This window comes from Clarias gariepinus, chromosome 26 (genome assembly GCF_024256425.1).
Source record: "Clarias gariepinus isolate MV-2021 ecotype Netherlands chromosome 26, CGAR_prim_01v2, whole genome shotgun sequence".
Lineage (NCBI taxonomy): Eukaryota > Metazoa > Chordata > Actinopteri > Siluriformes > Clariidae > Clarias > Clarias gariepinus.
Window position 1 is genome coordinate 20,851,472 of NC_071125.1, and position 14,166 is coordinate 20,865,637.

The 14,166-nt window shown below is 39.5% G+C and overlaps 1 protein-coding gene across 2 annotated transcripts in view; it reads right to left on the reverse strand.

The window, feature by feature from the left end:
• oxsr1b (oxidative stress responsive kinase 1b) overlaps positions 1 to 14,166 on the reverse strand; it is a 58,054-nt gene that overhangs the window by 41,118 nt on the left and 2,770 nt on the right. For both annotated transcript variants that reach the window (XM_053487816.1, XM_053487815.1), the window contains exon 2: positions 4,350 to 4,462. In XM_053487816.1, the coding sequence (XP_053343791.1) occupies positions 4,350 to 4,462 (113 nt within the window). The remainder of the gene's footprint in view (positions 1 to 4,349; positions 4,463 to 14,166) is intronic.

The following is a 14,166-nucleotide window of genomic DNA, read 5'->3' on the forward strand; positions in this document are numbered from 1 at the left end:
TGTGCTTCAACCACGTCAGCTTCGACCTTAACACAGCTGTGTGTAATGTGTGTCAGAGTCGCTGCCTTAAGAGGCCCAGTGCAGAATTTGTCAAATACTAAATAATGAAATGCAAACTAAGTGGAAAGAAAATAGAAGACCTTGAGATAAAGGAAACTCCAGTGCAGCTGTTTGTTCTGGAATGAAACCTGATGAAACGGTTCGACCTTTCCCTTTACTTAACATCAACACAAAATATTTATTACTAATAATATTAATACTAATAATCTAAAGAATGCTCCTGTGCGTGGTCCTAGGATTTACGCTCCATGATGGTGGTTTACCTGAAAGCTAAATAACACTAAAGAATTTTCCCCATTTTTAAATTTTGTTCAAAACTATTAGTTAAAAAAGAAAAAGGGACTTATCCTTGGTGATAATTCATATTTGTAAGTCCTAATCCGTTGACTCAGCACCAGGTTTGAAGTGGAGAGTAACTGCAGAGCACCACATGGCCTGTGAAGTGCTGAAGAAAGTTCCTGCGCAGGATTTAGCTTACCGCAGATCCCTGCTCGCTTTTTTAGTAGCAATCTGTGTTTAATTTAAAGCTTCCTCTTGGTTTAAGAGGTTGCTCAGCAGGCCATAAAAGTGGAGAATGACGGAGGAGAAGCCCACATACCCGCCTCCCTCTCGGTTTTCCATGTGGCCTGGTTGATGTTAGCCAACGCCAGGCTCAGTTCATCCCATCAAAGGCTTAGATCAGGACACGCATATGGAAGGAAAGCCTTTATTGGAAAACAAGACAAGCCGTGTGCTCGCCGTGTTACGCTGCTGATGGTAATCTTTGGTATCTTCTGCTGCTTAGAGGGTGAAGATCATAAACATGAGCTAATGGGTTATTTTTGTCAGCACCATCAGCAGCTCTTTAAATCCTCAGAGGATCGTCACAGATCAGGCAGCCGATGCTGGAATGGTGCATTCACTACCTACCTAACCACGATGAGGTTCACTTAAAGAGAAAAAAAAAAAAAAGAAAAGAAAAAAAACGACCATACAAGAAGGAACTTACTCAGGACACAAGATTCTCAGGGTCTCAGGTTTTTTTTTAAAGTAGATTTAGCACAGAATGAAGGTCTAACCGCTGGAGCCATCTTTAACTGAAGTTCAAACCCAAGTGGTGAAGATCAAGTCTGATCAAACAGCTCCTCGGTTCTGGAGGTTTACCAAGAGATTAAAGAAAGTTCTCACAGGTGAAAGAAGTAAATTTGTGTCTCTGAAGGTGTGCTTTCTTTCTGCTTGAGTGAATTTGGCTGAAATGCTTTAAGTTGGACAGACTTAAGAATTGGCTCTCATTAAGAGTTTATATCGGAATCTATGTAAATTTAACAAAATAAATATTTCTTTATGATGGTAAATAAAACCATTTTTGATCATTTTTTCCTTTATCAGTATTTGCCTACTTCTTACTTCCTCTGGGTAACGGAGTGACTTAAATGTCTCATTTTATTTCTCAAACAAGCTTTCACAGGTCTCAGAGCTCCTCTAAAGTGTGCGTTACTGCTCCTGAGATCTGAAAGATAAGGACACATTTTTTATACTCCACCTCATACTCCATCAGTTTCACTCCTTGTCCGAACACACCGTTTCAGTGTTGAAAAAACAGAGAAAGAACAAAAGGTAAGGAGTGTTTGTTTTGGTTTTGTCTGTAAATTCACACTGGACCCCAATAATAATAAATCCCTGTTAAGACTGGAAGCGCCTTTTTTCAGGCCAAGGAACGTTACGGCCTCTTAAACCCAACAACGTTATGCCGAGTTGCCGCTCTTTGTCGCATCATATACCTTAGCCTGGAAAAAACGGAATGTATAGATTACGCCACTGATGCCTCTATACAAACTCACAAAAATTACAAAAAGATTTATTTTTATTCCACACAGGGGTGGAACATATTGGACACCGCTACAAATCTGGTATTTCTGTTAAAATTCGGTGTAGTGCAGTGTTGTTGCCATGCTTATTATTATTCTTCTGTATTGGCTGTATTTCATTCCTGTTTTTTTTTACTACCGGATCTGCATCGCTACCAAATTTGTGTCATGCCTGATGTAAGTCAAGTTTAACTCATGTTGTTGTTCAGTGCTACACATTAAAGTAGCCAATTGTTGCATTTTCACTTAATAAAAAGTAAAAAATTTATAACAATAACGATAATAATAAAAAAATGCATGTGTACATGCGTGACACAAATACAGTAGCGACGCAGATGAGGTAGTGACACTGTTCATTTAATTAAAGTTAAAAAATAAAAATACTAAAAAAATAAAATAAAAAAACGGACAAAAGAACAACAGTGAGCATGGCAACCATTTTTACATTAGCATTACACGGAATACGAACGGACATACCAGATTTGCAGCGGTATCCAACATGTCTAAATTCCAGGTGGAATAAAGATAAAGCCTGCATTTTCTTTTGGAAATGCATCTCTTAAGTTGTGGTCTGTTTTTTATCTCATCACTTGTATACACTTTACAGATTTTTGAACATCTGTAGCTGATCGAAAAAATAAATAAATAAAATAACACGATTTAAATAACGTTATCAATTTGTTTTAAAATAAATGGGAAGGTTTAAAGTTGGCACTAATATGATATCAGCCAGCACTAACGGGCTCTTACTTGCGTCTAACCGGCTCTACGTCAGTCCTGTACCGCTGCTCGTCTCCCTGTAAAGACGATCTAAAGCAGAGGTGAAAATTAATTAAACTTCTGTGACATGACTGACTTTTTTGTGTGTGTGTGTGTGTGTGTGTGTGTGTGTGTGTGTGTCTGAATGAAACTTTTAGCTCAGCGATTTTTTGCGGGACCAGAGGGTGCTTCTAACGAAAACGTCACAAGTTTAGAGTCGAACATGAGTCACAAGATTGTGAAAGAGATTGCAGGCAAACAAGGAGTTTTTTATGAATCGTGTACAATGAGCTGAGTCTCTTAAAAGTCTGCTTTTTTTCTCCCTCAGGTTTCTTTTACCAAAGGAAAAAAAAAAAAAGATTCAGATCAGGCTGACCAGATCGTGTTTTTGAAGCGGGACGAATTTAATTAGCAGTTGTCAGAAGACGAGTGTCAGTTCTACAATGCATGTCTTTGTCCTCCGTCTTAGGAAAGGTCGATTCATTCATACAGAGTCTGCAATGAAAAATGTGTCGTATGCATGAGGAGTGAGAGAGTGTGTGTTAGAAAAAGCTACAATCCTGCTGGACGAGTTCCACGTGTATGTCAGCGAATATCTTAAAACGAGAACTTCACCATTGGGAGCGTTTCCTTTTCTGCTCCCCCAAACACACACACACACACACACACACACACACACACACACACACACACACACACACACACACACACACACACACAAACACACACAGAGCCCTTTTCTTCCAGCCGATTTTGTTTAGAGGTCAAAATCATGAAGGCATTTAAAAAAGCATTATAAAAGTGATCAGAGGCGAGTGCACTGCAGTGTGTGTGTGTGTGTGTGTGTGTGTGCGCATGTTTGATTCAGTACCAGCAGCTCTGGCATTTCTGGTCTGGCGTGTGTGTGTGAGAGAGCGTGTGTGTGTGTGTGAGAGAGCGTGTGTGTGTGTGTGTAAGAAAGCGTGTGTGCGAAAGAGAGAGCGTGTGTGCGAGTGAGCGTGTGTGAGAGTGTATGTGAAAAAGAAAGAGTATGAGAGAGAGTGTGTGAGAGTGCGTGTGTGAGTAAAAGAGTGCGTGTGTGTGTGTGAGTGAGTAAAAGAGTGCGTGTGTGTGTGTGAGTAAAAGAGTGTGTGTGTGAGTAAAAGAGTGCGTGTGTGTGTGTGAGTGAGTAAAAGAGTGCGTGTGTGTGTGAGTAAAAGAGTGCGTGTGTGTGTGAGTAAAAGAGTGCGTGTGTGTGTGTGAGTGAGTAAAAGAGTGCGTGTGTGTGTGTGAGTGAGTAAAAGAGTGCGTGTGTGTGTGTGAGTAAAAGAGTGCGTGTGTGTGTGTGTAAAAGAGTGCGTGTGTGTGTGTGTAAAAGAGTGCGTGTGTGTGTGTGTAAAAGAGTGCGTGTGTGTGTGTGTGTGTAAAAGAGTGCGTTTGAGAGCGTGCGCGAGTGTGTGTGTGTGTGTGTGTGTGTGTGTGTGTGTGTGTAAAAGAGTGCGTGTGAGAGCGTGCGCGAGTGTGTGTGTGTGAGTGTGTGTGAGTGTGTGTGTGCATGTATCATGGCTTTTACCAGATTAGTTTGTGTTGGACTGATTCAGTACCAGGAGCTCATTAATAGCATTTCTCCACATCGGTCGGTTTCTCCACATCGCTCCACAACGTTATTTAAAGTGTGTGTGTGTGTGTGTGTGTGTACATTACCAGCAGCTCATCCATGCTGGTCTGGCATTTCTCCAGATTGATGCGTTTGATGGCGACCTTCTCCTTGCGGGGAACACAGTAAGCAGCCTGGACGACTGCCGTGGCTCCGCTTCCTGAAACATAGTGAGGGTTCGGGTTAAAGTGGCGACGAGGCTCAGAGTCGGGACAAAAAAAGAAGAAGAAAAGAAAACAGTCTGCCACCTCACTGCCCACGCCCGTTTCCTAAATAACCGTGTGTCCACGTTAATGAGATGAAAGAGTCTCAGTAACAACTGCTGCTTTTTTCTTTTCTCTGTGTTAGAATCGACTGACACTGGAGACTCCTCACAGAAAATCAACACAGCTTTACATTAATCAGAAAATTCACTCTACAGGGTGATCGGCTGTTACTATGGAAACCATAATCCGTACATTAATACTATAAATACCTCATTTACACTTTACACAGATATCCTATGAAAATATGGCACATGGAGGGGGTCAACTGGAGTGCCGAAGACTTTCCATATCAAAGCGGACAGTTTTTAGTTCATCAGACAACACTGATCACGAGTGCGTGTCAGGATATGAGCTGTTACCATAGTAACAATAAGGTATCAAAGCGTGTGCACAAATACAAGACTAAACGCCTCCTGACCAATCAGAATCGACTGTTCGACTTCACTGTGCTATAAACCGCTATAACGGCGTTCTGAAGTTTTAATGACACCTTTTTGTACATGAATGTGTCGTTCTGGGATTCACAAAAAAATTTAAGCTTGATGTGAGAATTGTTTTGTTTAAGTAAAACAACTACTTGGACTGCTGTGATTTATTTATTGATTAACTTAATATATACAGTCGTTCATATTCATATTCTCATCAGAGCTGCTCTGTTGATTTTCTTTCTCTCTTACATTTTATCTAGGACGTATTCGGCTTGTATTTCACCTTAGAGAATCAAAATAAATGGAAACTCCTGAATGTTTAAACGATGATAAACATTTACTTTCTTAGTGATAAAACTTCAAGGGCTGTTCAAGTCAAACTGGGACTTTTGATTGCGCAGAAGAACAGAACTATAATCCCCTGCTACACTAATGTACTTATCCCAGGGCTTAACCATCAAGGTAGAAAGTTCTCTCAGTACGCCAAAGTCAGCCTCCCAGGAACTCCTTTAATGGCCCAAACATGTGGAAATGGCTTGGAGGAGGTCAGGACTATATGTAGGGACGTGGCAACAACTCACTGCCGATTTCTTGGTTACTGTGTGTACGGGTTCCCACAGACAGCTGCGTCTCATCTGAAAGTTTCGACAAGTTATCCATTGTTTTTTAAGGATCAGGCGTTCCCCTCGCTGAATGTTCACGGGAACGACTGCAGTGGGCTCCGAGCCACCTCAGCCGGGATCAACATTGTGCACATACTGGCTTTCATTTACCAGAAGAGTCCTGGTTTGACTTGAATGCCCCTCATATTTCTATATAGCACGGCAAATCCTCTCCAATAAGTGTTTTATATTAAAAGGAATTACATTTTTGTACCGTGTAAATTGTTCGCACAACTTCTAAAAGGCGTGTTTTAGTCACATGACTCATCGTAGTGGTCGAGTTAGAGACACAAACGCAAAAAAAGCAAACACAACCCTTCAGTAAGTAACGTTCACACAGGAGAGCAGTTTGAAAGATACTTTTACGCACTTAAAATAGATTTGCAAAAATGATCTTCCAAAAAAACTTCTGAATTCATGCAACACAACAAATCATACACTAAGCTAACTTTCACACGTCTGCCCTGTATTTATTCTGTACCTTTACAGTCCCAAAAATGTGTCATCTTGGGTTTCATCTTAAATCTATTTTCAAAGCTGATATGAGAATTTAAACCAGTAAAACACACAAACATGTTACTGTAATCAAGGGCTTATCATTACGCCTGATTCACTGCATCATTCATCTATAAATCATAATAATTCTCGGTGCAGATGTGATATCGTGTAGCTGAAGAGAGAGAGAGAGGGAACTGAAAACCTGCCTAAGGAACATTTAGGGCTGAATATCAGCGTACCCTCAGAAAATCCTCAGTGGATTTCTGCTAGAGTAAAGCCACAGTGTTTCTGAAGCGCATCATCTCCCCGATATAGTAAATATAAACTTTCAGTTCAATTTCAGTTTCAATTTTTTTTTTTTTTTTGCGCTTGGTGTGTTTTGATGGACACAGCTCGGTACCACGAACTAGATAGTAAAAGAAATGCAGCAAGATCTGCTTTCTATGGATTTTTGTATGTTGTTTTATATTCCCATCCAAATAATTGATAATCCAAGTTATGTATTAGGTTAGGCGTGGACGATTCTGCCCTTTGATTTTTCCTATCACAATCTGCTTTAAAGATTTCAGTGATGTATCAAAATTATTTTGTGAGGCGATTCATGTCTCGCCACACTGACTTCAAAATCTATTATTTAAAAATTTATTTAAAAAAAGTATATGCTTGGGGTTCGGGTGGTAAAATGCTACAGTTCCTCTATAATCCCACAGGTGGAGCACTTTAAGCTATTCACACATTGGCAGGAGCAAAATTATTGCTAAATATGTTTAGAATTGTAACAAAATAAAAAAAAATAATAATAATATCAAATCTGTATTTTTATAAAATTTTTATTGAATCGGCACCTAGGTATAGTGATAATAGTAGCCCATATTCCTGTTGATTCTCATCCTTAGTATTTTCCGACTGTGACAACTTTTCTACAAAATATGATCGTACAATTTATAAATGTTAAAGAATTTCTAAAATATTCTATAATGATTATTTTTAGATCTGTAAATAACTTTCCAAAATACATTAAAAAAATATTAAAAACTGTTTGTTGATGCTGCTTGTAATGTGTACAAAAATCAACTTAATTACTTTAATTATCTTATAAAGGGAGTAAATAGAAAAGCAATAATTTGAGTATAAAGTACTTTTTTTTTTTTTAAAAAAAGGAAGAAGTAAAAAAAAAAACAGATTGTAACATTAAACTACAAAATATAAACATTATATTGAAAAAAACTGAACTAATAACTAGTGAACATAACTAATGTTTACTCAGAAATAAAGTTTTTAAATAATAATTAAAAAAATGGGTGTAAAAATTAAAAATGTTTTTGTAAAAATAAGAATGTAAGGGCTTTTTTATATGGAAATTTTCTTTTAATTTATGAAATCAAAGTCCTGATAAAATGATGTCACAAAACATTTTCCTGAGAAAATGGAAATGGGAAAAACAGTAAGGTTTTTAAAACTCATGGTATAAAATTTAGGTTTTAAAAAAATAACACAGCTCTCTCTTGGTTTTTCGAATGCAATCAAAGTTCAGTGTGTTTATGTTTTTCATCCCACAAACAGGAATTTACTTTTCTCATCTGTCATCATAGCTGAGATTGTAAAAAGCAGCAGATCAGGTCGTTTCGAGATTATCTAAACTTCATTAGTCAGGTCAAAAGAAAAATAATAATTATTATTATAGCTTATGCTATTACGCTTCGACCTCAAACAAAAGACAGTGAACAAGAACAAGAACTGTGAACTTTAACAGGAATATAACGATCAGGCTGCTTGACCCGAGGCCCTTAGTTAATCTCTCCACTGACAAACAACCAAGTTTTTTTTTTTTTTTCTCAAGTATCCTAGTTTCCTTTAAAAAGAGCTTTGTTTAGAGCTCGGCAGCACTTCCGAGAGCAGAGATAAGACTGTTTACTTTAATCAAACGCTGTGGACGCAGTCAGCTAAAGAAAATGCATAATGAGGGCTCATCATCTGTGCGACTTTGAAGCGCCTCGAGCGATCAAACGCAAAGTTCCTGTTCTGCTTCTGAATCTCCTCTTGGTTCAGGTTCATCAGTTCAGTCACGAGTCGAGGACGGTTTTCTCACTTCGAGACATGAATCGAAACTGGCCTTTACTCAACGCTTAAATGCAACACTGTGCAAAAAGCCTTGAGCCCCCTCATTTCCTCATATTTTGCTTTCAAAGAGGCAGACTTTCTAAGATTTTTAATGTAGTCTTGAGAAATAATAGAAAACATCTGTTCCTGTTTCTTCAAGTTTATTCCAAATCATTAATTTTAATTTAAGATGACATGAGGGGGCGGGGCTCGAGACTTTTGCACTGTAATGTATTTTTATTCATGTTTTTACATCCTGCACTAATACCTCACATTCATGTAAATATGAATTTGCATAATAAAGCCTAATGTTATCTACAAGCAGCAAAGTTATCTAGATCAATACAGAACTTATCTTGCAGGCTTATTATTCTTCAGGAAATGTGCCTCTCTAATTATTATTACTATAATTATAGTTATAATAATTATTATTATTATTATTATTATTATTATTATTATTATTTGGGTCAACTAACGTCTAACATTAGAATTCCTTAAAGGATTTCCCACAGCTTTTGCAGGAAATACCCTTATTCTGCAAATAGTCACGTTTTGCAAGATCATTGCTTTTTCTTCTTTTAAGTTCATGAACAGTTAACGCAATCCTGCCACCTAATGGACTGGAGTGTGGAGGAGACAATTTGCAGGAAAACCCTAACATTACTTTGTGGTGGCATTTAAAATTAGCACTTTATACACCATAAAAAATTTTATTAACTGCTCTTTTTTATTAAATCAAATCCTCAAATTCACATAACATCAATAAACACTATAATTAAATTTTCTTAGCGTACACATCTTATATTTATAACGTGTCCTGTGTCTCGGGTCATCAATCCTCCATCCTGTGCTCGGTTCACATCAATGATTCTCAGGAGTTGTTCAGTCGGCCCTAAAGCTTTAGAGTCTACTTTAACTCCCTGAACCCGATTCGGCTCGTGCAAACACGCCGCACAATAAATCAACTGAAGGCCAGCGGTGTCAAACAGGGAAGTCCGGTGTATATGGCAGATCGAGCTGTAAAATATACAGACACTCCTCAAGTTTAGGAAGATCACAAACTCATAAACTCATCGTAAGTGCTGAATATTCCACATCGGGAATGTGTTTAATATAATTAACCTCCTGAACATCCAGACTCACCCCAAGCCAACCTTAAACATCTTCTGAACACTTGCATGAGCCTAAGGATTGGTTGTTCACCCTCATGAACACGTGACTGAACTGGATGGTGAACTTGACTCTGGAGGTGCGATGCCATAGTGCTAACCGCTACGCCACCATGCCGCCTAGATACTTTTAGTAGTGTTTAATACTTTAAACTCTGTGAGAAAAAATGTTGCTTAGAACAAATCGGGCAATAAACTTCAATGCTTTATTTAAATTGTATTGAAAATCCACCCACGATTATCAGCCCCATCAGTATTTACGCTCTCCGATAGAGTGGGAGTATGCAAAGTAAAGAAAATGTTCAAACAAGTCACACGATGTCTAATATTGCTCATATGAAAACTCCACATAAATCCTACAGAAGTTTGACCATTTGTTTTCGAGATGTCCTGCTAATAAGACTCTCAGATGGACTAGATAAAGTTGCTCAAAAAAGGCATTAAACACATTTCATTAAAAATGATGGACTATCAAAATAATAAGTCCTGGCTAGTTAGACCACCGATGCTGGAGAACTCCTCGATTAGTCAGATACTTACTTATTTATCAGCACAGTATAAAAGTCTATAAATTAAAAAGCCAGACATGAAACTTCAAACAGCAGCCTAGCGCCGTGTCTGAAGGTGTTGACCAAGCTGTACAACAGGTGCTGCTGTTTCAGGTTCAAACAGCTTTCTTATCGCCTGTTTGAGTGATACGGCCTGAGGAGAACGTCAAACCCGCTCGGCGTAAAAGATAGAGAGAGAGAGAGAGAGAGAGAGAGAATTCCAGGGTGTGTTCCTTGAAAGCGTTCATGTTCGACATCATGTTCAGACTTTTTTCTTCCCCTCTGTGGTGCAATACATTTTTTATTGAGGTCTGCTTTAGCTGCATGGCTTTTAAATCAAATAATTAAATATGACGTTACTAGGTTACCGTGTTGGAGAGGAACGGAAAAACCAGCTGACGTTATTGGGTTACGCCTCGACTGGCTGAGTTTCCTCGCCGGTTGTGCTCGTCGCTCCAGAAGGCAGAAAAGTTTAAAAAGAAGTTTGTGTTGAAGCTTTTATGAGCTGGTGACAAAAAAAATAAAAAGACTCAAACATGAGTGAATCTCTGCGATTGCCAACGTGGCATGAGGGGCTGATTCGAATATTGCTCATAAATCCCGGGACGACGGTGCGAAGAACAAACGTCAGTGAATAAGCACGAGGTCTCGTGTTGACGAAAGCGAGCTGTGGAAACTGCGACAGATGTAACTGCTCTTTATAACCGTGGTGAGCAGAAGAGCATCTCAAAAAGCATCACTAAAACTCGACAGCAGGTATCTTTAGGTATTTTTCCTTTATCAGAATTATTCACATCTTTATCACAACTTTATGTTGAATTCATTCATTCAATCTGTGATGAGACATTTACATAACGATTATAAAAGGAATCTCCGGTGTCGGCGCTTTTGGAAAAGGAAGACGCAAACATGTCCACCTCTGAAGAATCGTCCATTCTCCAGGCATTGTAAATTGTAGTGGTTTGGGATTTCAGTATTGCACATTTATATCACATCACCGCACCATTCAGACCTCACGCCTAGCTTTGTCCTACGCACACTAAGAGAAGGGAAAAAAAAAAAGTAGGGGGCAGACGCTGTGCCTCGCTCATTGTTGCCAAGTCTGTAATATTTGTATGCAAATTACGTCGTGGGCTTTCTGCATACATTTCACTGATGCAGATTAAAACTTACACCAACCCCGTGCAACACTTTCACGTCCACTCATCTTTTCGACGCTCTAACATCCCAATTAATTTGATCATACTAATCATTTTATAATGAATAATTTGAGTAATTACTAGGCCGAGGATTAGTAACGTGTTAGAACGGGCTTATCATAACATAGGGATTAAACTCTTACACAGTGAAAGACAAATTAAACTCCATCTATCTATCTATCGTTACTGCATACTGTATATTCACTGCAGAGTGTCAATATAAAACATTTACTGTATACTAGATGAGTCTGCAATTTAATTATACAATCTCAAGCGCATTTTTAAAAGTGTTCAATAATTTTCATCTGTTAAAGTTTGAAATGAACTAAAATTATGTTGCCAGAAGTTCGCGTTTACTAAGTAGATTTCAACGTGCGCACACAGACACAAAGAGCAGGCTCTGGATCTTTAACCTCTCTAATGAGACTTGCTTTTGCTTTATTCATCATGTGCGCTGTACACGCACGCATACAAATACAAAATAAAAGATGTTTTACACACACACACGGTCACAGTGTTATAGTAAACAGTACACGCGTGCACAGCTGTTGATTATACCAGTAAAAGGCGCGCATTAAGACCCAGCAGGGGAGACGTTTACCTACAATTCTGCAGCGCAAGAGAAAGAAAAACCATTGGCTCAGTTGTGATCACGTGACGAAAACAACAAGCGCATGCGTGATACATTATACTCCAAATGTGAAAACCCCATTAAAATTCGGACAAACTAAAAATTTCAAAAACCATCTAGATGTGTTCTATTACTCTTCCTAACCCCCCCGCCTCCAGTATAATTTTTTCGCAAATATCTTTAATGCACAGACACGCCCACTTTACAGATTTATTATATAAATAGAAGATATAAAAAAATTTTTTTTTTTTTTTGAGTCGGTGTGGTGATTTTTTTTTCCCCACCAGGGTCTCCTAAAGGGCGGGACTTCTTTATTCGCCCTGGCCGAACAACCGGGTTTGTAAGCTCATGCATGCGGAAGAGGGCGGATGGTCCTCTTTATATACGTGTCTTCATTTACACTGAGATGCCACATTAGCAGCATTTTATATATTTTTATTGATGTTTCATGTGTTATTGTTCCCCCTCGCTGATTGGTAGCTGTTGGATGGCGGGGTACACTGACTAGACGGTAATTAAATTTGGATCATGGCTCACCCACACATTATCTACAGCATACACAAGCGGACGACAACGACGGGTTGCCACTATTGCACCCTTGAGAAAGGTCCTTCAAGCCCAAGTGCTGAAATACAATCGGGTGTTGAGCTGGCAACCCGACCCTGAGATTAACTGCCACAAAAACGACGGATGTATGCATCTTGATGTCAGATCTATACCTTAACGGATGGCATTTTCTAATTAAAACCAGCAAAAGTAGTCAAAAGAGAATGAATTAAGGCTTTAAAAAAAAGTGTGTGTGTGTGTGTCATCCTTCCCAGGCTGTGTGAAGTCCACGTGGCCGGAGGAGGACAATGCTACCTCAGAGCAGCGGCGCTCAATGGCCTCCTTCATGCCCGTTTGCGTCTCCCATCACTCCAGATATCAGGCAGCCTCTGTTATGTCTCCTCTGCATGCCTCACACACAGTCGACACTCTCGTGTGACATGTCGCGTTCAGATCCTAATCGCACCGGCTAGCTACATATCCCACAGTCGCGCTGAAGTGATCCCGCCGCATCCTTTGTTCTGCCACCATTTCCAGTAACGGCAGCTTTGACGCTCGATCAACTGTATATTAATGCGCTTGCACTGACACGAGTGTCATTTCCATGGTAACAACTTACAGTTACAGGGGCTGATGCTCTTTACTTAGAATGATATTCAAACTTTAAAGTTCACCAAAAAAAAAAAGACCTCAGATTGAACCATCCCGTCGGTTGTTGATAAATTTCCTATAATAAAACACGCCCCAAGTGCTTTATACCATTTACATAATAAGACAAGGTTCATGCAATCCAGATATCACGACAGATTCACCGTTCAGTTAGGAAACCTGTCAGGCCCCGCCCCTCAAGCAAACAAGATCCGCCCAGAATTAAACGACTCGACCGACTTCATGACTCTTATCAAAACATGGCGAATGTTGGGTTAAGCCGAGCCTGTTGTCAGTGTTCGGACCGTGAGGCGAGAGGTACGGTATGCCTGACACGCCCCCTCCCTCTCCCCATCTCCGCTATGAGAAAATTTCATCGTAATAATTTAGCATGTTAACATGGTTCAAAAACTGATTAAACACGCCTTGGACCGCACGGTAATTAGAGAGAGAAATTAATTTAGGACCAAGTTATTGAAGTTTTAACCGTCACATTGTCAGGGATTCTCCGGGCTGAACAGTTTATGATTATTGATAGACTTCTCCTTGGAAAGCTGGAGATTCAAAGAGATGCTGCGTGAAGAAACATCCTGCCTGTGTGTTTCCTGCGGTTATTCTGATTGAGTCTGATTAATGCCAGACTAATCCCGTAACACAAGCTCATAACAACCCCCCCACCCCCACCCCCATCACCAACCATATTCGTTAATTAATCAATCTCACTTTTTCAGACAGCTTGGAATTTATTGCAACAACCATTCCTGTTTAAATCTAACAGATGAAAAAGACGGTCATTCTTGCGCTGTAAAATACTGACGGTGTGATTTCAGGTCCAAATGTATAGGATTAGAGTTTAGTATTTAAAAGGAGACGCTGCGTCATAAGCGCTGCTGAGCGCAGGTAAGGCCTGTAAATACAATAAAACTCAAACATCCAAGAAGGAGCTTTTCATTTCAACTGAAAAAAATCGGAATTAAAAAGTGTGTGAGAGAGAGAGAGAGAGAGAGAGAGAGGCGCTGCACAGTCCTGCTGTGTCCTGAGTTGGAAATATCCATGGAATAACACAAGCGCTCGACCTGGGAAGTAACCAAAACAATGGTTTGTGCTGAGTGTGCTAAAAACTGAGCACCCCCCCCCCCCCCCCCCCGCCCCCCAACGTCCTGATGTCC